Source organism: Rhinopithecus roxellana, chromosome 6 (genome assembly GCF_007565055.1).
Source record: "Rhinopithecus roxellana isolate Shanxi Qingling chromosome 6, ASM756505v1, whole genome shotgun sequence".
Lineage (NCBI taxonomy): Eukaryota > Metazoa > Chordata > Mammalia > Primates > Cercopithecidae > Rhinopithecus > Rhinopithecus roxellana.
Genome location: NC_044554.1, coordinates 89,835,319 through 89,860,654, shown reverse-complemented (window position 1 = coordinate 89,860,654; position 25,336 = coordinate 89,835,319). Strand labels below are relative to the sequence as shown.

At 41.8% G+C, this 25,336-nt stretch overlaps 1 protein-coding gene across 4 annotated transcripts in view; it reads left to right on the top strand.

The window, feature by feature from the left end:
* AOAH (acyloxyacyl hydrolase) overlaps nucleotides 1-25,336 on the top strand; it is a 208,937-nt gene that overhangs the window by 115,090 nt on the left and 68,511 nt on the right. For all 4 annotated transcript variants that reach the window (XM_030931867.1, XM_010361136.2, XM_030931868.1 and 1 more), the window contains exon 12: nucleotides 13,465-13,556. In XM_030931867.1, the coding sequence (XP_030787727.1) occupies nucleotides 13,465-13,556 (92 nt within the window). The remainder of the gene's footprint in view (nucleotides 1-13,464; nucleotides 13,557-25,336) is intronic.

The following is a 25,336-nucleotide window of genomic DNA, read 5'->3' as shown; positions in this document are numbered from 1 at the left end:
CCTGATGTAAATGATGAGTTGATGGGTGCTGACGAGTTGACGGGTGCAGCACACCAACATGGCACAAGTATGCATATGTAACAAACCTGCACTTTATGTACATGTACCCTAGAACTTAAAGTATAATAATAAAAAAAAAAGAAAAAAGAAAAAAGAAAAAAGAAAGTGGACCACATTCCCAACGCTGGGTACAGATGGCCAGCCTCAAGTCCAGGGTGGACAGGGAGCAAGAAGTTTTACTTAAAATTGTGAAGACTGAACATTTTCCTTTTCTGAAATGGAATTGAATATAACCAGAAGAGTATATGTTATCTGAGAATGAGCAGAAGCATAATTGGGCTGGTCTGAATTTTCTTCCAGGGAAAGGGATGAATTAGCACCACAGATGAGCGGGCAGTGGGAAAAAGGAAGGAGTTGTCTCATTGCATCCTGTGGTCCTGCCTGTCTCATGTGCCAGCTAAAGACCTCAAACTCCAGCAGGAGTCTCCCTTGGGGTCTGATGATAGGAATGCATATTACAAATCAAGACCCTTCAGGGAGCCCAGACATGTTTCGTTCCATTCCTTTGCTGCACCGAGGACCTGATCAGATTGTCTGGCAAGCACCGTAAATGCTATAGAAAAACAAGGGGGCATTGTTTTGTAATGGGCCCTTGTGCCTTCTATGAAGCTACTTGGTACTTCTTTACCTTTGTCTCCCTATAAGGCAGAAAACACGTCTGTGTGTACATGACCCCATCCCAGCTGTATCCGCTGAAAAGGAATCCACTGTCGGGCATTCTCCGTGCAGTGGCCCCTCTCCTCTCCTGCTCTTGCCATCCTCTGCTTAAGTAGTGGGGCACCCGGGAGTCCTGTTTACAGCTAATTAGATTAGGAGTGTATTCATCTGGAAAGATATTTGTAGTTCAATAAAGACAGTATGAAGACTCTCTCTCCTGGTTCCACAGACACAAAGGGTTCTGAGTCTCATTCCGACCTGTCTGCTCCCTTTCTCCTTAAACAACCTGAGCTTCTCTCTGAAATATCTAAACCTCAGTAGTCAGGTTCAAATCGACCTACTCAAACCACAAGAAAGACCTCAACTTAGAAAGATGTCAAAGGAAGACGAAGAGCAAATCCAAAAACACTTTCGTGCTGGTTTTGTTTTTTTTCTTTTTTTCTTTCAAGGGAAAAAACAATCGCTGCTTGAGTTGTTTGTTGAAAAAGAAGAAGAGGTGGAAAGATCATTGAGGCCAGCAAGGGATACTGCCCTCCTGCCTCTTCCCCCATCTGTTCAAAAATTATTTCCAAAATATTAAATGCTGCATTTCACTGAATCAGAATTGCATGATGGGCTGGGGGAGGAGGCGAGGAGAGAAAAGTGATTCTGAAATACAATTTCCCAAATGTTGATTTTGCTAGCTAAGGCTGTTGCCTATCCTATTATAAAATCTTTGCACGACCCCTGGCAGGCAGTTGTCTGTAGGGTAAGTAGACGCAGATTGAATTTCGTGCTGTGTCAAGGACAAAATGAATCCTTAATCTAGCTGCTGAAAATGCATATTCACTAGAGAGCAAAGTGGCTCCCATCTCTCAAGCTTATATGCACTTCATTTCTCCCATTGAGATGATTTTGTATATCAGGTTTGGCTACTCTTTATTAACCCACAAACAGCACAGGCAGTATCGAAGCTCTCACCCTCCTCTCACTCACCCGCCCTGCTTCCCACTCTCTGGATTTATCACTGCACATAAAGCCTCCCTTAAGCACAGAGGAAGATTTTCATGATGCATGCAAAATATGGAAATTCTATCTGAGTTACCTTCATGTCGACTCCAGAAATATCTAAGCATTATTGTGCTTTCTTATTATATTTTAAGATGAAGAAAAGCTATTGTTTAGTAAAACTGGACAAAATTACATCTTCTGCTCCTCAGCCATCTTGCAGGCTAGCGGATTAAAGATGCTAGGTAATGAGGAGAGAAACCTCAATCCTAGTTACTTCTCATTGATTCTGTCAGAAAGAGAGTTGTGTTCACCGTGGTGAATTCTGCTCTCCAGCAGCAATCAGGCCACAAGAGACAGAATGTTCTTCCGTTTCCTTTCCCTGTTCATGAACAGACCAGACGGGCCGTTCTTGAATTCTGATCAACTCGACGCCCTTCTCTCCCTACTCAAGGTGAGAATCCGGGTCTCTCACCTGCCAGCCATGTAGGGTGCACTCCCAGGCTCATTGTTCTGAAAACATCCACCATCTTGGCCCTGCTGTCTTCTGAGAGAAGTAAAAAGCCAAAAACCAGTTGTTATGAAAACTACAAGAGGAAATTATTTTAAACTCCATACTTCTGAAAAGCATTTATAATTACTCAGCCCACATACCTGCTCTGCCAGTACATGAAATACTTCTGTATCAGGAGGCAGTGTAAGTCTGTCAATGCCTGTGCTATCCAGCCTGCTGCTGCAACTAGAGGACAATCTCTTGCCCCCTGGTTAATTATGTCTGTCACCTGCTTCACTCTCCCCCACATTCCTTAGCCATCAAATGGAGCTCATGAAATTACTCATCACAGGGGAAACACCTAGAATCTCAAGTTCATTGGGATATGGAAAGAGAAAATTCCATCATTTAAAAATAATGTTGGGTGGTTGGAATTAATTGTCATACACTGTTCATTTTTTTTTTTCAACTAATTCCTTCCATGCAATTCCTTAGGAAGAGTAGGCAGAGATTATCCAGCCCAGCTCTAGTCAAACATCTAGGGGGCAAGACTGGATTCTACATGATTTCCTAGGGAAATCATACAGAATTTCCACTCAAGGAAATGGTCTGGAGTTTGGGCAGAGTGATGAGCTAAACCACAATTCCTGGAGGAATATAAGGAAGAGCATGCATGAAGTACAAAGTCCAAAGATTCCAGAGGCAGAAATTGAGGATAGCATCGCTAAGCCTGACTGCTAAAGAGCTCAAAGGAAAGCGGAGCAGAAAGCAGCAAAGAGGTCATGATCTCATGTTGGTAACATATATTTCAGAGCCAACAAGAATGAATAGATGAATCAGCTCTTCTTAACAGGGCAGGATATGGGCTCAACTGTGGTCACAGAGTCCCAGATTTGGTGACTTAAGATGAAAGTGTTTCCTTTTATGTAGTAATCCAGAGGGAAGCAGTCCAGGGCTGGGGGAAAGTTAGATCATCCTCAACATGCAGCTTCCATCCTGGGGTCTGTGGTAGCTGCCCCTAATCCTGCCACCTGTCACCTGGAGGGAAGAAAAAAGACCAAGTGAAGGTACATACATCCCTTGGGAGAAGTTGGCACGATGGTGGTAAATATCACTTCTTTCTCACATCCCATTGTCCAGAACTTAGTCATATGGCCACACCAGGCTGCAACAGAGACTAAGAATTGCAGTCTGTGGCTGGGCAGCCCTATGCCCAACTATCACTGTTCTATTATTAAAAACAGAGAAATAGATAAAGGTGGATTACTGGGGCTCTGGAGGTGAAAAGCACCGGCTCAGCTTCAAAAAATGTAAAGTCTAGCTGGGAAGAGAAATAAGCTCACCCTAATTAATAATAATAATAATATAAAGCAAATATTACCATGTGCTTACCAAATGCCAAGTATCCTATTTAGCATTATCTTATTTAATACTTGCAATGGTCTGAATGTTGGTGTCCCCCAAAATTCATATGTTGGAACTAATACCCACTGTTAGTATGACGAGGTGGGGCCAATGAGAAGGGATTAAGTCATCAGAGCTTCATTCTAATGGCTGGGATTGGTGCTCTTGTAAAAGAACTCCCTTGCCCCCATGTGAGAATGCAGCAACAAGGCACCATTTACGAAGCAGAGGCCTTCACCAGACCCAAATTTGGCAACACCTTGATCTTGAACTTCCCAGTCTCCGGAACTGTGAACAATAAATTTCTGTTGTTTATAAATTACACTATAAGGTATCTTGCTATAGCAGAATATGGACTGAGAAAATATAGCAGAATATGGACTATAGCAGGAAATGGACTAAGACAATACTGAAATGACTCTATTATTATATGTATTTTATAGATAAAGAAACTGAGACTTAGCAAGTTTAGCTAACTGACAAAAGGTTAAACATGGAGCCCAGATACAAACTGAGTCTGTTGGATCTATAGTAGAGGTCAGAAAACTATGGCTGTTGGGCCAGACGCTGCCCTCCCTGTTTTTGTAAACTAAGTTTCACTGGAACACGGCGATGCCCGTTCATTTACATATTGTCTATGACAAAAGCAGAACTGAGCAATCATGACAGAGAGAAAGAGAAACCTCAGAGGTTGGACTCTTGGACTGGCAGAGGGTCAAAGAGGAAATGCTCTACTTTTTCCCTGAATATGACTTATTTCACTGAAGTTGAATGTGCATCGAATAAGCATCGTACCAGACCAAACGGCCTGCAAACCTGAAATATTTATTGTCTAGTCCTTTATAGAAACAGTTTGCCAGCCCCTGCCCTAGTGCTAGAGGGTTAGGTGCAATCAGCTAGGCATGCACAAGCTACCATGAGACCTAGAAGAGGACACCTAAGAGAGAAAGGCCAGGGCAGGTGAGGAAGGCTCTGAGAGGAAGTCCAGATGTAGCCAACTCTTGGCTGTTGATTAGCAACTAAGCAGTCAAGACAGTGGAGCTGGAGGAAGAGCTTGTGGAGAGACCTGGAGGTCTGAGGGGGTAGGGGTAGGTTCAGGGGGACCCAGGTTGTTGAGGGGGGTAGGAGAGGAGGGCTGTCAGGAGAGGTTGGGGACATGGAGATTCCTTGTGGTGGAGGATGACATTGAATAGCTACAGAAGCCTGCAGATTAGGGTTTCCCTACGTGGCCAGTCATTGCAATCATGTAGGGCACTTATTCAAAATGAGATTCTAGGGCCCCACCACAAACCTACCCAATCAGGATCTGTACTTCAAAGAAGCTCCCTATGAGACTCTGGGAAACACTACTGAAGATGTAGGAAGACAGTGAGGAGGCAGGGCCCCTGGCCAGAGGTTGCTGCAGTCACCTGGGGCCAGCAGATGTGTATGCCCAGAGGGGTGGAATGGCAAGGTTTTGGGACAGCCTCTTGGTATAAAGTGAAAGAGAAGAGAGAAAGAAAAAGAGATCATCATTTATGATCACAGTCATGGGGAACAAGAGCCCAGGTCAGTCCTGGTGAGCAGGTGGCCCCAGTGAGGTCTTCTCCACTTTCCCCTCTGTAACTTGACCTTGGACTTCCGGTATCAAATTCCAGTTATTACCCCCCAAAAAGGAAAACTACCCACATCCCAGACAAATTGCAGTCTGGCTGTTTTAGAAATGACTAAGCTTTTACAGAATCAAAGGTATTAGAAGAGTCAGCTTCGAGGATGTGTACCTCTTCGTGCTCATTTCTGGCCCTTGGAGGAATTTTTTTTTTTCCTGTTTGTTTCGATGGCCTTAGAAAAGAATTGATTTGTGGTTATCTCTGTATATGAGGAGGATATTTTATACTCTTGTTTTCTTGCTTTTATGAATCTAAAAAAAGTTACTCAATCACCCTGGGAGGGAAAAAAAACAATGGAAGGAAGGGAATTCAGTAGAAAGAGTTTAACTGTAGAATGCGTTCTCATTTGGTATGCAGCAGTGGGAGAAATGCATCCCTCGACTCATTCATTGAATAAATAAATCATAGGGTTAGAGCTTAAGTAATAAATAATAGAAAAGGAAAGGAAAGAAACTAAGAGGAGCTGACAAGGTAAAAATAAATAAATAAAAAGAGCTACATTCAAGCAAAATGATGAAACATGGAGTATTATTTGCCATTTTGTCCTCTTTGTATTTACGTGTCATATTTTGCTAGAATTTTTTATTTGATTGTTTATTCACTGCCCCCATAAGCTTTTGGACTGGCAGAGGGTCAAAGAGGAAACACTCTACTTTTTCCCTGAAAATGACTTATTTCACTGAAGTTGAATGTGCGTCAAATAAGCATCGTACCAGGTGCTGAGCAGTTATTGCTACTGGTCTGCTGGTGTGTAGTACATTTTAAGTCACTAAATTGGGGGGTTACCTGTTACATGAAAATGTATAACTGTAATGCTTGGTGTTTGTTGGTCTCCTTTGGACATGACATGATGAGTTTAGCCCTGGGGCTTTGCATGCGGTGTTAGCAATGCTGGAACTATTTCCCCCTGGCCCCTCTGTGCTTGATTCTCTCTTCCTAGCCTTCCAGGACTCACACATTAGATAAGACTTCCTTCAAGATTCCTTTCTTGAAAGCCCCAGATGTGGGACAGATGTCCCTTCTGTGTGCTGGCACAGTACTCTGGACTGCCCTTAATACGACTAACAACCAACTTTTATTGAGCTCTTACAAGTCTAAACGTCATGCATAGATTATCTTTTTTAATTCTCTCAACCACCCAATGAGATAGGTACTATTATTAAGTTATTTTTATTGGTAATGAAACTGAAGCACAGAAGGGTTAAGGAAAGAGTTCTAGGTTACCCAGCTGGAAAGTGTTTATTGTCTGTGCCTCTCTAGAACGGTGAGTCCCATGAAGAAGGAGCCCACGGCTGCCTGGGATGATGTCCAACAAAGTGCCCAGCACAGTCTGGTGCCTGATGTTTCTCCCTCTCCCCCTCCCCTTCCCCTTCGCCCTCTCTCCATCCCGCTTTTCCTCTGTGTGCCTCTGTGTGTGTAATGAATCATAGGGCCACAGGGACTTTCCCTCAATATGAGACTCATCTCACTGCAGGGGAGATTATATGGTTTACAAATCAAATGCACAGAGTTAAATTACTTTCTTGAAGTTGTCTATATTAAAGCCTTAGTTTATGAGAACTGTGCTACCTAATCTAGTTAAGCCTGAGATGACAGAGGCAGAAACCAGATGATGTATCCTCTCTCTATTCTCCCAGAACTTCATCTGCCAGGCCCCACTAGAAGACAGACCTCCAAAGCAGTGGTGTGTGCCATCTCCCTGGGGGCCTTTCCCCGGGGTATGTCAGGCCAGACAGGCCCTGGGTGCAGAAGAGTAGGGTGTGTGTGGGTTTCTGTGTAGGGTCACATATGGTTTCCGTATTTGTCCCCAAAATATTCATTCTGCACTCTTCATAAATTAGACACAGCCTCCATACAAGAGAAAGAGAGAAGGAAAAGATGGCGGCAGCTCTCAAATCATCTGTGCACTTCAGAACTTTTCACCCAAAGCACTATCTGGGAGACTACCCCCTAAACAGGCAACCAGGAAGCCTCATGTTCAAGGACTATCTAGCCCAGCTTGGCCCATTTTGTCATTTTATGGGATTTGGCAGCTTGGGGGCAAAGCAAGGAACAGATAGATACAAGTGGGCTATGGGAAGCCCCTCCCTTTCATGTTTCACTAGAACCTGGGCTCAAATCCCAGCCCTGCTATTTACCAGATCTATGACCTGGGCAAGTCATCCAGACCCACTCTGAGTTCAGACCAGAGCAGTCCTGGGCCCTGTGCTGCCCTGCATAAGGGATTCTTTTAACAACAGAAAACACAGAAATCCTCCAGGGGCCTGAATCAACAAGGGAAGGTGCCCTTCATAAGAGGCGTCCTCCCAGAGACTCTCACTGGGTTAAGGGTTGCTCATTTAATTTGCTGCTGTTTGTCTGAGGTGTGAGTACTTGTTTTTTATTAGAGGGAATATCCAATCTGATACATGTTAGTTGCTCTAAAGTGTTTGTAGAAGGGAGAGAGGGAGGAGAGGAGGGAGGAAGGCTGCCTCATAGAGTTGTGTCATTGAATTGAACAATTTGTGCAAGTTTCCTGTCTCAGTGCCTGGCACATAAGGGGAACCCAGAATTAGTTCCCTTCCCCACTCTGGCTTAATGCACGTTATCTAGGAAACAGCACATCCAAGCATCGTGAATAGGTAGACATTTATTTATAGGACAGATTCATGTAGCAGAGGCTACAGAAATGGGAGGCAGGAAAGTGTGTGTGAGGGCCAAGGAAGGCTCTGAAAGTTGCATAATGTGGTGTTCCCACAAGAAAGGCACTAAGGTGATGGGAGGGGTGGGGACCTGAGCAGATGGGAGGCGGTGTGGTGGCACGGTGGGACTGAGAGGCAGAAAGCAGGAAGAACCCTGCTTACCTCCTGCAGGCGCCACTGCAGGACAGATGGAGGAGGAGCCGAGAAGCCAACTAGCGGAACAGGGAGACCCATGGTCCCAACGCTAAGCAGGTAGCCCTTGTCTCTGACTCCCAGGCCTTGAAACTCTCCAGCATTATTAAAAATACCAACCCAAGAGCTATTTTCTTTTTTTGGTAAAGTAACAATCCCCCATCTGCTTTGAGACTTTAATTCTGGGGAATGGATAAAACAATGCTTACTTAACTGGTGATGACATTTTTCATCTTTTTCCAACAGTGGTTACTTAGATTCCTCCACGTGACTTTGTACTGTTTGAAAATAATCAATTCAGGTCTAATGCAGGAACGTGTAATAGAAAAGGGAATATACTGTGCAGGTTGTCCACAGCAGTGCAGGATGGAGACAGCCCAAACGTAAACAGTGAAGGAAAGGCACTGAGGATACTGCCTGCTTTGCTGGAAGACTGGCAGAATCAGATGAATGAGGGATTGGTGTCATTACTCTCTTTCTCCCATGCAACAAAGCTTTAAGAACATCAATTGCTTGCTGAAGTTAGGGCTTAAAATATTACCCAATTCAAATTATTGTATTTACTAAATATCCATCAAAAATGGGAACCAGTGGGCTTTGTCGATGCATGGAAATACACACACACCTACCCACACAGGGAAACGTTAAATGAAAATATTACACAAAATAGTATACACGTGCCAACTATGCCATAAAAATAAATATCTATCATTGATAAAGGTCAGAAGAAATTTTGAAGCAATGCAAGAGTGATCTAACACTCACTAGGTTGCTCATGCTCTTTAAGTTTGGAAAATTTTTCTTGGTAAATATTCAGTCTTTTTCACATATGTACATTTAAGGTACATTTAAAATGAGTTTCCTAAGAACATAAATGCTCAAGAGGAATAAGCAGGAGTTGATGAGGAAAATCTTAATTTGCATTCCTCCTGCCTCAAATGCCTGAAATATCTTGGATATAATGTTGCATGAATAAAGCTTTTAGTGTTTAATGTGATAGGACTTAAACATTCTCTTTTTGCTAGGGTCTATAAAACATTTGCTATTAAGAGCCACTGCTTTTCATTTTTATCTACCAAATTTACTAAGGAAAAAAATATGACAGGCTTCTATTGGTCTGCTCAAACCTTTTGTATTATCTGGCAAATAAATGTCACTCCTCTTAAACCTGGGACAGTTCACTTGGAAAGGGACACTAGGTGGTCTGCCCTAAACGTGATACTTCACATAGTAGGGCTCTGACTTGTCAACCTGCTTCCAACTGTCTTTTGGTCTTCCCCACAGTCTTGCTGAAGTAAATAAGGTGAGATTTCTATAGCCATTGGAGATACTGAAATTGAAATACATCTTCCCCAAGTTTGCACACTAATGACAGTAAAACCTTGGCTTAACATCAGAAGTGAAGTCTAAAACATTCAACCAGGAAAGCACAGGCTTGCTATATTTTGAGGTTAATCGAATGACCAGGATAAACCTATGCAGCTGGTCTGCCTGGGCCTTCCAGGGCTCCCGCTGAGGAATGCAATCTTACCCTGGCCCCAGTTGTGATTCAGCACCAGCCACGGTCCACTCCAGCTGAGATCCTGGTGGGGATGATTCCAAGGCTGACTACGGTTTCCGAGATATCAGCAAGGATTCCAGGAATCTCCCAGGTAGCTGAGCCCCATTTCTTCAGATTGATCCAGAGAGAACTGAGCTTGGAGAACGTTAGGAATATGGAGATCCCACTTCCCAAGACAGGATTGCCTGCCATTTTCCCACCTACCCTACCCCTCCTCTCAACATCCCCTCTTCTGCCACTGAAAACAAGAACTTCATCACCCACCCCTTACTGAGAATGAGGGCTACAGGGGGTACGGAACCTATTTCCAGTGGTGTCAGAGCCAATCATGGAGTTTTCTTGATTTGTGTTTCTTCTTTGTATTTATAGAGCTAGACATAGAAGACAGATCACCTGATTTCTAGAGCAAAGCCCTTTCTCTACTTTGCTGGCACACTTCAGAATTATTTACCCCTCCCTTAGTGTGCCAGGCTGCAGAGGGTATACCTAGTTCTTGTCTAACTCCTTCCTATGAAAGGGAGAGCAGACCCAGTCAGAATCAGAAACCTAGTTCCTCATCCAGTTTCCCAAGTCTGGAGTTGCCATTGCACAGATGACAGAGAAAAAGGTGAGGGAGTGGGGTGGAAAAGAACTATCATTCTTGTACATTTCAACGTGTTTTGCAGGTTACTGACTCAACACAGCTCATAAATTCTGCCTGCATCTCACAAGCCACTTGCTTACTCACTATCTCTGCTTAACATATCTTGTGAGTTTCATCCATTCTATTTGTTTTTCTTGTCTTGTCTGGCAGAATTGAATATTCTCAAATCCTACAGTAAATACACATTGTAAGCAGAAAGATGTAGGGAAAAATAAGATAAAACACAGAGAAAAGTTTTGCTTTATAGTGGCAGGAGAAATAGAAACCCAAACAGAGAATAACTGAGTCACAGTAACGGTGGAGTTTTGAGCAGAAAATGGTGGGTGCTGAATGCTAAGGGGTGACAAAGTACCGGTCACTGAGACTGCATGGTCCTCCGAGATTTACTGGGAGCTTTCTTTCCATGGGGTTGTTTCTGGTTCTTTAAAGAAGATAAATCATCATTAATACAAGTGCATCCCAGGACGCCATACTTCCTGACCATCTCCTCCCTCTTCCAGCCCCAACAGTGCTGGAAATCACACTTAGGATAAGAATAAGGATGGAGGTTTCATGGCATGTGTGGAAGGAAGAGGCAATTGAAGAAGGAGGAGCAGAGGAAGCTCAGAAACCCACAGAAAATATACAGGATATCATGGGATGACTGCTGCTTTTGAACACATTTGTTTGTTCTAAGAATTATTTTGAAAGTAAACATAGTAAACGGGTTCATGTCTTAGCCCTTTGAATAACAAAAGCAACAAGCATATTGTCCAATTCAAGCCACGTATTAGTTTCCTTGGCTGCCATATAAAAGTTCCACAAGCTGGGTGGCTGGAAGCACCATAAATGGATTGCCCCAGAATTCTGGAGGCTAGAAGTCTGAGATCAAGATGTCAGCAGGGTTAGTTCCTTCTTGGCAGTCTGTGAAAACATTTATTCCATGCCTCTCTTCCAGCTTCTGGTGACAGCTGGCAATCTTTGCCATTAACTGGATTGCAGAAGCATTATTCAAATCTCTGCCTCCACCGTTGCGTGGCCTTCCCCCCGTGTCTTCGTTTCTGTCTCTTCCTCCTGTTTTATAAGCACTGGTCATAGGGGGCCCACCTTATTCCAGTATGACCTCTTCTTAACTAGTTACATCTGCAACATCTACAAACAAGGTCACATTCTGAGGTGGGAGGTGGGGTTAAGACTTCAACACATCTTTTTGAGAAACATAACTCAACCCATAACAGTCCACAATTAAGAAATATACATTTGCATTTTATTTATTTTAAGTTCTGATTCTCTATCTCTCTGAAAGTAGGAGGATTGAGTTTTTCCCAGTTTAAAGATTTGTGGTAGACTTCACGTATAAACTGTTCTATACACGACACTAACTGTTAACCATGGTTATGTCACTAGAGTTATCTCTTAGGGGAAGGTGATGGGGGGCTTTTATTTCCGCATTGTAAGTGATTATAATGTTTGCATTTCTAAAACAAACCCATGTACTACCTTGCAATAAGAAAGAACAGTAAAGACATATTTTCAAGGGGTTAATGGTTTTTCTTTCCCTCACAGCCTCTAGCATCAGAGTCTCCTTAGGAGAGGGATCTTCATGGATGAGGAAAAAAACAGGAGGTCAGGGGCATGTGCCATTTGGAAAATTGTGCTAAAACTACAGTTGTTTTGACGTGCTTGTCTTTAGATATACTTTAATTTATTTTAAATTTTAAAATAGCATTAAAGGAGGACTCAAGATTTTCACGTTTACCCAAAGGGAACATGGGTTTTCAATATTGAGAAATACAGAGGCTTCTTGCAGCCACTCATGGAGGCTTCCTGTCAGTGAAGGCAAAAAAGGAATATTGGCTTTTAAAGGTTTTATCCAAAGGAAGATGCCCAGATAAAATACAAGATACTCTGTCAAATTTGAATTTAGGATAAACAACAAATTTTTCAAGTAGAAGTATATTCCAACCATTGCATGAGACATACTAATCCAAAAAATTATTCCTTGTTTGCCTGAAATTCAAACTTAACTGGGCATCTGTTATTATTTATGTATGTATTTATCTATTTTTGAGACAGAGTCTTACTCTGTTGCCTAGGCTGGAGTACAGTGGCATGATCATGGCTCACTGCAGCCTTGACATCCTGGGCTCAAGCAATTCTCCTGTCTCAGCCTCCCATGAAGCTGGGACCACAGGCAAATGCCATCATACCTAGCTAATTTGTTATTTTTTGTAGAAACCAATTTTACCTATGTTGCCCAGGCTGGTTTCAAACTCCTAGGCTCAAGCAATCCTCCCAAAGTGCTGGGATTACTGGCACAAGCCACAGCACCTGGCTGGCATCCTTTATTTTTATTTGCTAAATCTGGCAGCCCTGTTCCAAACATACCAATTTAGATAAGCTTTTTCTAAAAATTAGACCACAGGAGAGATTAGTCCCAGAAGTCACTCATAAAAGGAAAAATACTAGGTTGTAGCTCATCACATTTTTCTTTGCTGATTTTGCACAAGCCATAGAAATGTGGTTCAAATGAATCCTATTTTTGTCAACACTTTGTATCAGGAGTTCTTGACAAATTGTGCAGGAGTTGCAGGGGGTCCGTGAGCCTCCTGAAATCACAGGCCAGGTTAAATATATGTGCATTTTTGTGGGGAAAGGAACCACAATTAGATTCTCAAAAATGTCTGAGACCTCCAGGAAGGTCAGAGGGCACCACCTTAATGCCTTAAGGCCATAACTTTGAACCCAGGGAAGGCATTTTTTTCTGAGGGATTGGGCATTATTTTTCAGATTAATTACTTTTCAGATGATTGACTTTCTGATGGCCTAAACTGCAAAATGGAGAAAATCTCAGAAAATGTAAGAATGGGAAGCTCGGTCTGCTGAAGCATCCCTCCCAAGTGTTTGAGATGCCAAATGTCCTGCATGTTTCGCAAGAGCTGAGTAGAAGACAGGTCAAGGGTAGTGCTGATCATTGTGACTTCCCTGATGAAGCTGAAGGTTAGAGACATCTGCCTTGAATACCAAAAGCCCTTAAAAAGAGAGAGTGAGAGTGGGAGGCAGACAGACAGAGAGCAATGCTCAGGCCGTGAATTTTCTTACTACCTTTAGGAAATAAATGACCATTTTGATAATTGCTACTTTATTGTTTTCCTTAGAACTCTTTCATCAATCTACCAACAGCCCTTACCGATGAGCTCGACTGGCCCCAACTCTCTGGTGTTACAGGATTTCTGGACTCCACTGTTGGGTAAGTGTCTTTGCGTGCCCTCAGACATTTCAATACATCCGTGTAAAGAAAGAACAAGAGATGGGAGTTGCTCCCAAGATGTTGAAATGAGAATTATTAGGAACTGCTTCTAGAACATGAACTTGAATTCATCCACCATACAGTAGGATGTAATGCAAATTGCATTTTAGCAGTGCTGGCAAGAAAAGCATATTGCTGCCATGGGCAGGGTGGGGGTGGAGTTCCATAGTTTCCTTCTGATGGAATATACTGAACACATCACTGAAATTTTCTGATTCAAGGAAAAACAAAGTTTACTTGATTATTTGTTCTCAGAAATTAGTATTTATAAAGATAATGGCTGAAGCTAATTGGCACTTTCAAGGTCCTAGAATCATCCTGGCTTTAATGCCCCCGATTTGTAGGTAGAGACCAGGCCTGGTGAGTTTGAGTGACACACAAACCCAATTCACTACATATGCCTTGGTGTTAAGGCCTGAGGTCTGCTTCCCAGAGCCCACACTTGGCAGGGACACCTGTGATGCTGGTGAAACTTGGCAAGTGTCCCTAACATGGTAGAAAGTCACAGATATCAGTGTACAGCCATCCCACCCTGAACACACTAGATCTTGTCTGATCTCTGGAAGGTAAGCAGGGCCTGGTTAGTATTTGAATGGTAGAATGTCACAAATATGAGAAGTAATTTCTCTCCAAACATCCCCTAAACATTTATGACAGTTAATAAGCACAAGGAAGATGGCAAATGAATGGCTTCCATGTGTAAAAAAGAAGAAAGGGTAGAGCTTTGATTTTAAGTCTAAAGGCAGGACAGAACCAGCTAGGAAGCCCCTCTTTGACTCAGGCAACAACGCCAGAAGGCTGGAAAGCACCATGAGATAAGCCATGAGAACTGGGAGGAGGGCAACTGTACATGGGGCATGATTTACCCAAATCTATAAGGAACAGGAACGCCTCCAAGGGACAGACATTAATTATTTTAACAAGCAATTATTCTGATGAACAAAGGACATCGCATGCCATGAATAATTTATTTGATGATTTTTACTCATCCGCTTTAAAAATATTTCTTAAATACTTACCACCTAACCAGGCACATATGTTACAGGTGTTCATTTAAAGGTAAATAAGGCTTGTCCCATCTTTGTAGTCAATTGCAATTAAGGCAGATGAGACAAGTGAACAAATAATGGTAATGCAAGGGAGATATAGCAATGACAGGCCTCCCACAGAGCCATGGGGCTCTGAGGAAAAAGAGTTCATGGAAGTGATCAACAGTCACTTTCTTTGGGGGGTAACGCACGGGAGACTGGGGTGATAAAAGGGGTATAGAAGAAATTAGGAAGATAACCAACCTTCAGGAAAACGTACTCATATTGACATAGAAATAACCTGTGAATATAGGGAAAGCCAAGGAGATGTGTTTTCCAGTGTAGTTACACCTTTTTCAAACTTAATCATGTTTTTTTTTTAAAGGCTAGTCCTTGTCATTAGTGTAAAAATACTAAAATGCTTACTAATAGGGATAGTAGGAAGTAACCTTTGGGAAGTAAGAAGTCACTATATGCCAAGCATTTACTGAGTGTTGTATAGATATTCTCTCATTTAACCTCCTTGTGAGGTAGGGGGTATTAGTCTCTAAATTTGCGGTTGAGAGATCCAAGAGCAAACAGACAGAATGAGAATCTTGACCAAGGTTCCTCAGCCAAGAGTGGTAGGGTCTGTTTTCACAGAACCTTATGTTATATCGTAACAAAGACATGTTCTTGCCTCCCATAATTTGGGGAGTAAGAATGCTTCTAGCCCACAACTCCCAAACTTTGTGTTGTTTTTATTCTTTGTGTGGGAACATGGCTCACTCTAACCATTGTCCCTCTGTGTGAGAACATAGCTACGGGATGGAGAAATGACTAAGAACCAAAGAAGTCCTCCCCACGTGGAGGTGTGACCTGCCCTGTTTCAGTGACCCATCATATGCCTCCTTAGGGTCCCCATAAGCCCAGACATCTGGAACCTCCTGAGCCCCAGCCTCAGTCCCCTCTTCCCTCTGCTATAGCCTCTGTTGTCTTTACCTGGAACACATCCAGAGATAACCAAGCCAAAACAGGTTTATGGAAGAGAGAACCTTGGTCATCCCCCGGATGTCAACATCAGAAAAGAAAAAAATAGATATGTTTAAGTGCCCTCCACCCAGTCTAGTCATCTCTCAATAAAAGTATCTGGAATTTTCTCTCAATCAAGGCTTTTATGACAATAACAAAAAGAGTTATGTATGAACAATGAACACAGTTTACTGTGCCTTTAATGAAAGCTTAAATTTTTACATATTGACTCTATAAATCTCAACTACCTTTTGGCCCCATGAAGTTGCCATAAAAGAAATACCAATCTGATATTTAAAATTAATTTCCAAGTAGTTTAAATCTTTACTGGAGTCACTCAAGGAATGAAAGAGGAATCCACTCACCATGCCCAGCAAACAGATAAAAATATGTTTCCTCATTTCTTTCCACTTACAGCTCACCCACACCAGTAGTTGCCCTGCATTTCCTAAATCTAAACTTCCCCAAAACTTGACCCACACTTAGCTCCTGCTCCCAGACTCTTTTCAGTTGTTTTTAGTTTCTGTTGGGAGGTAAGAGGGAAAGCTCCCTCTTCCTTTCTGCATCTGTTCTGTCCTCCCACCAGGGGTTTACTCCCTTATCAATGTAAAATCCCACTAGGTCTCTAATCTTGCAGAAGTTTCTATTCATCATCCTGATCAGTGCCCAGCAGGCAAACAGGATCTTCCATCAAGCATGATAATGGGGTAAGGGGAAGAGGAAAAGTTGAGAGTCTTCAGACATGAATGATTTCTAACTCGTAAGCATTATGCGGAGAAATTCTGACGCCATCTCACAAAGTAAGTGATCATCTAGGTATGGCTTATATGAAAATCATCTCTATCCTGAGCTAGTCTTTATTGACCTAGTACCTTTTTGTATGCAGTTCTCTATTACTGATTACAAAAAACGCATAGTCTGCTGAAGCAACTTCCTTAGTGTTGACTCTAAGTCCTGCCCTTACCTGTTGTATTTCAACGAGGCACACACTATAGCTGATTGTTCACCTCCCCTGCAGGAACTTTTCTTTCTTTGTGTTTGTGGGACCCCAAGCTCCCTAGCTGTTCCTCTCAGAATGCTCTTTTTACTAGCTGTTTCTGTGTACTGTGCCTGTGTTTGCTGCCACTCAGCTGGAGTGGAGAAGAATATACCAACTCCTTTTGATGGACGGGGAAATTCTCTGTTTGGAATCTGAGTTGCAATGGATTCCCCCATTAAACAGAAACAGAGGCAGCATGACACTGCATGCGTAGGATCGCCATTCGCTGTGTCCCTCCCAGCAGTAGTTACAGCTAAACTATCCATATACCATTGTATAAATTATACCCGCACACAATCTGTGCTAGGCCAATCTCCTTATTAAAGAAATAAATAGTTATAAAGTATATAAAATATCAAAGAGATTAGCATATGATGGAGGTCCTCGTCTTGTGGAATCAGGAAAATGAAAAGAACGTTGACCCAGAAGCAGCACTTCTGAGAGGTGTATACAGCTCCCATGGGCATTTTGGGCACATGTCCCTTGAATCCAAATATTTATCCACAGAATTAGTGGATTTCTCTATTCAACTGGATCTCCAGAATGTGCTTGCTACCATCATGATCAGCCTCCTGCTATGGGTATCAGTAGCATTCTTGGAAAATGTACCTTGTGAAAGCATCAGGAGAGAAAATGGCTCCTTCCCTTTCATTCTTTGTTTATGCTCTTTGTCCTCTCAAAATTTATTATCCCCTTCATGAGACAACTTTAATTGAAATTATGTGCATGCATTACTGACAAACATAACCTCTTAGTTTTACAAACGTTTAGTTCTTTCAGTTGAGTTGATGTTAACAAAACCTGTTTTCTTGACTCTTCGGCTTCAGAAAATTTAATAAGTGATATCCCTTAAAAAAAAAAATGGATCCAGTTTCAGCTTTCTACTTATGGCTAGCCAATTTTCCCAGCACCATTTATTAAATAGGGAATCCTTTCCCCATTTCTTGTTTCTCTCAGGTTTGTCAAAGATCAGATGGCTGTAGATGTATGGTATTATTTCTGAGGGCTCTGTTCTGTTCCATTGGTCTATATCTCTGTTTTGGTACCAGTACCATGCTGTTTTGGTTACTGTAGCCTTGTAGTATAGTTTGAAGTCAGGTAGCGTGATGCCTCCAGCTTTGTTCTTTTGACTTAGGATTGTCTTGGCAATGTGGGCTCTTTTTTGGTTCCATATGAACTTTAAAGCAGTTTTTTCCAATTCTGTGAAGAAACTCATTGGTAGCTTGATGGGGATGGCAGTAAATCTATAAATGACCTTGGGCAGTATGGCCATTTTCACGATATTGATTCTTCCTATCCATGAGCATGGTATGTTCTTCCATTTGTTTGTGTCCTCTTTGATTTCACTGAGCAGTGGTTTGTAGTTCTCCTTGAAGAGGTCCTTTACATCCCTTGTAAGTTGGATTCCTAGGTATTTTATTCTCTTTGAAGCAATTGTGAATGGAAGTTCATTCCTGATTTGGCTCTCTGTTTGTCTGTTACTGGTGTATAAGAATGCTTGTGATTTTTGCGCATTAATTTTGTATCCTGAGACTTTGCTGAAGTTTCTTATCAGCTTAAGGAGATTTTGGGCTGAGACAATGGGTTTTTCTAAATATACAATCATGTCATCTGCAAACAGGGACAATTTGACTTCTTCTTTTCCTAACTGAATACCCCTGATTTCTTTCTCTTGCCTGATTGCCCCAGCCAGAACTTCCAACACTATGTTGAATAGGAGTGGTGAGAGAGGGCATCCCTGTCTTGTGCCAGTTTTCAAAGGGCATTTTTCCAGTTTTTGCCCATTCAGTATGATATTGGCTGTGGGTTTGTCATAAATAGCTCTTATTATTTTGAGTTACGTTCCATCAATACCAAATTTATTGAGCGTTTTTAGCATGAAGGGCTGTTGAATTTTGTCAAAGGCCTTTTCTGCATCTATTGAGATAATCATGTGGTTCTTGTCTTTGGTTCTGTTTATATGCTGGATTACATTTATTGATTTGCAAATGTTGAACCAGCCTTGCATCCCAGGGATGAAGCCCACTTGATCATGGTGGATAAGCTTTTTGATGTGCTGCTGCATCTGGTTTGCCAGTATTTTATTGAGGATTTTTGCATCGATGTTCATCAGGGATATTGGTCTAAAATTTTCTTTTTTTGTTGTGTCTCTGCCAGGCTTTGGTAACAGGATGATGTTGGCCTCATAAAATGAGTTAGGGAGGATTCCCTCTTTTTCTATTGATTGGAATAGTTTCAGAAGGAATGGTACCAGCTCCTCCTTGTACCTCTGGTAGAATTCAGCTGTGAATCCATCTGGTCCTGGACTTTTTTTGGTGGGTAGGCTATTAATTATTGCCTCAATTTCAGAGCCTGCTATTGGTCTATTCAGGGATTCAACTTCTTCCTGGTTTAGTCTTGGAAGAATGTAAGTGTCCAGGAAATTATCCATTTCTTCTAGATTTTCCAGTTTATTTGCGTAGAGGTGTTTATAGTATTCTCTGATGGTAGTTTGTATTTCTGTGGGGTCGGTGGTGATATCCCCTTTACCATTTTTTATTGTGTCTATTTGATTCTTCTCCCTTTTCTTCTTTATTAGTCTTGCTAGCAGTCTGTCAATTTTGTTGATTTTTTCAAAAAACCAACTCCTGGATTCATTGATTTTTTGGAGGGTTTTTTGTGTCTCTATCTCCTTCAGTTCTGCTCTGATCTTAGTTATTTCTTGCCTTCTGCTAGCTTTTGAATGTGTTTGCTCTTGCTTCTCCAGTTCTTATAATTGTGATGTTAGAGTGTCAATTTTAGATCTTTCCAGCTTTCTCTTGTGGGCATTTAGTGCTATAAATTTCCCTCTACACACTGCTTTAAATGTGTCCCAGAGATTCTGGTATGTTGTATCTTTGTTCTCATTGGTTTCAAAGAACATCTTTATTTCTGCCTTCATTTCGTTATGTACCCAGTAGTCATTCAGGAGCAGGTTGTTCAGTTTCCATGTAGTTGAGCGGTTTTGATTGAGTTTCTTAGTCCTGAGTTGTAGTTTGATTGTGCTGTGGTCTGAGAGACAGTTTGTTATAATTTCTGTTCTTGTACATTTGCTGAGGAGTGCTTTACTTCCAATTATGTGGTCAATTTTGGAATAAGTGTGATGTGGTGCTGAGAAGAATGTATATTCTGTTGATTTGGGGTGGAGAGTTGTGTAGATGTCTATTAGGTCTGCTTGCTGCAGAGCTGAGTTCAATTCCTGGATATCCTTGTTGACTTTCTGTCTCGTTGATCTGTCTAATGTTGACAGTGGGGTGTTGAAGTCTCCCATTATTATTGTAGGGGAGTCTAAGTCTCTGTAAGTCTCTAAGGACTTGCTTTATGAACCTGGGTGCTCCTGTATTGGGTGCATATATATTTAGGATCGTTAGCTCTTCCTGTTGAATTGATCCTTTTACCATTATATATTTAGGATCGTTAGCTCTTCCTGTTGAATTGATCCTTTTACCATTATGTAATGGCCTTCTTTGTCTCTTTTGATCTTTGATGGCTTAAAGTCTCTTTTATCAGAGACTAGGATTGCAACCCCTGCTTTTTCTTTGTTCTCCATTTGCTTGGTAGATCTTCCTCCATCCCTTTATTTTGAGCCTATGTATGTCTCTGTATGTGAGATGGGTCTCCTGAATACAGCAGACTGATGGGTCTTGACTCTTTATCCAGTTTGCCAGTCTGTGTCTTTTAATTGGAGCATTTAGTCCATTAACATTTAAGGTTAATATTGTTATGTGTGAGCTTGATCCTGCCATTATGATATTAACTGGTTATTTTGCTCGTTAGTTGATGCAGTTTCTTCCTAGCCTCGACGGTCTTTACATTTTGGCATGTTTTTGCAATGGCTGGTACTGGTTGTTCCTTTCCATGTTTAGGGCTTCCTTCAGGGTCTCTTGTAAGGCAGGCCTGGTGGTGACAAAATCTCTAAGCATTTGCTTATCTGTAAAGGATTTTATTTCTCCTTCACTTATGAAACTTAGTTTGGCTGGATATGAAATTCTGGGTTTAAAATTCTTTTCTTTAAGAATGTTGAATATTGGCCCCCACTCTCTTCTGGCTTGTAGAGTTTCTGCCGAGAGATCTGCTGTTAGTCTGATGGGTTTCCCTTTGTGGGTAACCCAACCTTTCTCTCTGGCTGCCCTTAAGATTTTTTCCTTCATTTCAACTTTGGTGAATCCGGCAATTATGTGTCTTGGAGTTGCTCTTCTCGAGAAGTATCTTTGTGGTGTTCTCTGTATTTCCTGAATTTGAATGTTGGCCTGCCCTACTAGGTTGGGGATGTTCTCCTGGATGATATCCTGAAGAGTGTTTTCCAACCTGGTTCCATTTTCCCCCTCACTTTCAGGCACCCCAATCAGACGTAGATTTGGTCTTTTTACATAATCCCATACTTCTTACAGGCTTTGTTCATTTCTTTTTCTTCTTTTTTCTTTTGGTTTCTCTTCTCGCTTCATTTCATTCATTTGATCCTCAATCGCTCATACTCTTTCTTCCAGCTAATCGAGTGGGTTACTGAAACTTGTGCCTTTGTCACGTATTTCTCGTGTCATGGTTTTCATCTCTGTCATTTCGTTTATGACCTTCTCTGCATTAATTATTCTAGCTATCAATTCTTCCTCTCTTTTTTCAAGATTTTTAGTTTCTTTGCGCTGGGTACGTAATTCCTCCTTTAGCTCTGAGAAGTTTGATGGACTGAAGCCTTCTTCTCTCATCTCGTCAAAGTCATTCTCCATCCAGCTTTGATCCATTGCTGGCGATGAGCTGCGCTCCTTTGCCGGGGGAGATGCGCTCTAATTTTTTGAATTTCCAGCTTTTCTGCCCTGCTTTTTCCCCATCTTTGTGGTTTTATCTGCCTCTGGTCTTTGATGATGGGGATGTACTGATGGGGTTTTGGTGTAGGTGTTCTTCCTGTTTGATAGTTTTCCTTCTAATAGTCAGGACCCTCAGCTGTAGGTCTGTTGGAGATTGCTTGAGGTCCACTCCAGACCCTGTTTGCCTGGGTATCAGCAGCAGAGGTTGCAGAAGATAGAATATTGCTGAACAGCGAGTGTACCTGTCTGATTCTTACTTTGGAAACTTACTCTCAGGGGTGTACTCCACCGTGTGGGGTGTAGGGTGTCAGTCTGCCCCTAGTGGGGGATGTCTCCCAGTTAGGCTACTCAAGGGTCAGGTACCCACTTGAGCAGGCAGTCTTTCCCTTCTCAGATCTCAACCTCAGTGTTGGGAGATCCACTGCTCTCTTCAAAGCTGTCATACAGAGTCATTTGCGTCTGCAGAGGTTTCTGCTGCTTTTGTTGTTGTTGTTGTTGTTTAGCTGTGCCCTGTCCCCAGAGGTGGAGTCTATAGAGACAGGCAGGCTTCCTTGAGCTGCTGTGAGCTCCACCCATTTCGATCTTCCCAGGGCTTTGTTTACCTACTTAAGCCTCAGCAATGGCGGGCGCCCCTCCCCCAGCCTCGCTGCTGCCTTGCGATTAGATCGCAGACTGCTGTGCTAGCAATGAGGGAGGCTCTGTGGGCGTGTGACTCTCCTGGCCCGGTGTGGGATATAATCTCCTGGTGTGCCTGTTTGCTTAAAGCGCAGTATTGGGGTGGGAGTTACCCGATTTTCCAGGTGTTGTGTGTCTCAGTTCCCCTGGCTAGGAAAACGGATTCCCTTCCCCCTTGCACTTCCTAGGTGAGGCGATGTCTCCACCTGCTTCAGCTCTCGCTGGTCGGGCTGCAGTGGCGGACCAGCACCGATTGTCCGGCACTCCCTAGTGAGATGAACCCAGTACCTCAGTTGAAAATGCAGAAATCACCAGTCTTCTGTGTCGCTCGCGCTGGGAGTTGGAGACTAGAGCTGTTCCTATTTGGCCATCTTGCTCCGCCCCTCCGAAAAAAGTATTTTTAAAAGACTGAAAATAGTTACTGGGCATCTGAGGTGGGAAGATTACTGGAGGCCAGGAGTTTGAGATCAGCTTGAGCAACATAGCAAGACCTCATCTTTAAAAAAATATTTGTTTAATTAACCTGGCATGGTGGCATGTACTTGTAGTCCTAGCTACTCAGGAGGCTGAGATGGGAGGATTACTTGAGCCCAGGAGTTTGCGACTGCTGAGATTGCTGTGAGCTATGATCATGCCACTGTACTACAACATGGACAACAGACCCAGACCCTGTCTTTAGAAAAGTAAAAATAAAAAAGTAAAAAAAAAATAAAAATTAAAATTAGTGCTTCATGTTCAGATCACTTTCCAAAGCAATTCATATAACAGGAAAATCCTGCTTACATTAAAGAAACCAAAGATCTAATACCACATGTAGAAAGATGGGAAACAATACCAAAATGTTTACAAGAAGGAAGGACATCTCATTTGAAACCAGCATTTAAAATCCCAGAGTAGGCATGATAGAGTGAAAAGAAGTCTGTATTTTCAGTTATAAGGGTGCTCATTTTGTGTTATTCCAGGTGGAACATTTAGCATTCCTCAACCTCATTTATGTGCTCAAGTTGAGTTGGACTAGATGATCTCTGAAGTTCTCTACCACGCTCACTGGGCATGGTTATTGGGCAACACAATGCTACTTTATGATGCTACTTTGTTTAGAAGTACTGAGGAAAATTGCTCAAGAGAGACGCTCCTGCTTCTGCTACCCACTCCTTAACTAGCCTGTACCTTGAGACAGGACATGGCTAATTTTATGGGTCAGAGCCTGATGTTCTTGGAACAGTGTTTGGCCAAGGTATATAGCCTGTGGCATATACCTTGCAGTCTCATGCACAGTAAGTCCTGTGTTGTGTGATATTGAGTGCTTGACAGGCTGGTAAGTAAACATGGGACTCCATTATTGTCCTTTATGTTTACTATATCTCTCCAGCAAACCCAAAAGAGGAAAACAGGCATCTAAATCCTTAACAAAAATAGCCACCCTTACCCAACACATCTAAACTGAGCATTTCTGGCTGTTCATATCCCCTTGTTCTGAAAGTGGGGCCAGGAGTCAGTCCAGTCAGCAGGGTTCTGCAGGCCAAGGATATGTGATAAGGATGAAAAACAGGGCAACAATCAGAGCTTTTTCAAAAAAGTGAAAAGTTAAAATTCATCATAAAAAGCAATGAAGGCCAAAATAACCAAAAGCAGCTACCAAAATTATCACACCAAGCTGGAGAAATAAGACTGAGATCTGTAGTTAGCAAAAATGAGTACAAACCAGATGACATTTTCTAGATTAAATGTTGCTCCCTCTGCCTCCAGCTTAAATTTGGCATATTGAACCAAAGATGTAGCAAATGCTCAGACAAAGCCATTGTTAGAAGTGGCACAATAATGCTCTTCAGGGGCATTTAAACACATCTTTAGTGAGAGATGTCCTGGAATCGAAGCGTTAAAGGTTATCTACTCTCTCCTACCCAATAGATGTTATATGAGAGAATAATTTTGAAAAACAGTGTGACAACACTGAACCAAGTCACTTGGGGCAGTAAAGCCAGATAATTGGAGAGTAGGGAATTGCAGCTAAAATTTGCTAACCTAATTTCATGTTTCAAAAAAGGACATGTAAGTACTAAACACTAATGGGCTTAATAACCTTATTAAATCCATTATTCGCAAATTACATGTGATATAATTGCAAATGATTAGCCCTGTTATAATTATACTTTGCAAAACAAATAATTAACCAGAGAGGTGGTCCTCTGAAGTTGGGTGAGGCTGACTGGAGTGGGATAGTGTCCATAGCAACAGTTCTCCAAGTGTGGTCCATGGACCCCTGTGGGGTCGCTACGACCCTCTCAAGGGGTCCACAAGTAAAAAACTACTCTCGCAGCAATACTAAAACAGTATTTGGCTTTTCACCATGTAGCCATTTGTACAAATGGTACAAAAGCAATGGTAGGTAGAACGGTTGACACATTAGCGTGAATCAAGCGCTGGCAGCAAACTCTATTAGTAGTCACTGGGTTCTTCACCTCCACACACTCCCAGTTTAAAACAAGAGGGGGACATCCTCCCTTAAAAATGTCACATAGTACAAAGCAGAAAAAACATTATTAATTTTATTAAATTGATTTTTAAATAATTTAATCTGATGAAATATGAAATATGCATAAAACATTTGTACTGTATAATAAATTAACAAAGTATGATGGCTGTCTTGGGGAAAAACACTTGTGTAGGCGAGATGAGAGCTAAGTTAACTTTTCATGGAACACATGAATTACAAAAATTCAGTAATTTTTGCTGAAAAATTACTTGATAACAAGGCATGGTTTTTCAGACTTGGATATATGGCAGATATTTTATCTAAAATGAATGAAATGAGCTTGTAGTTTCAAGGAAAATAATTGACAGTATTGGTTGAAAATCATAAAATTTGAGCTTTCAAAGAAAATATTTGAATTTTGAAAAATTTCCATCTTCTAGTGTGAACTTGACAGTTTCCTAATAGTCTAAGACTCTCCTAATGTGATATGTAGCAATATTAACAAAAATGATTTTTTTATATTATAGTATTAAATGTACCAACATTTGGAATATCTTGATAACTCAGGAACCAATATTTTCTAAATATTAGTGTATGATTAAGATAATGCATTGGTAAAAGATTCATTAAAAGTGCAAGACAGACCAATGCATTTTAATGTAACAAGTATA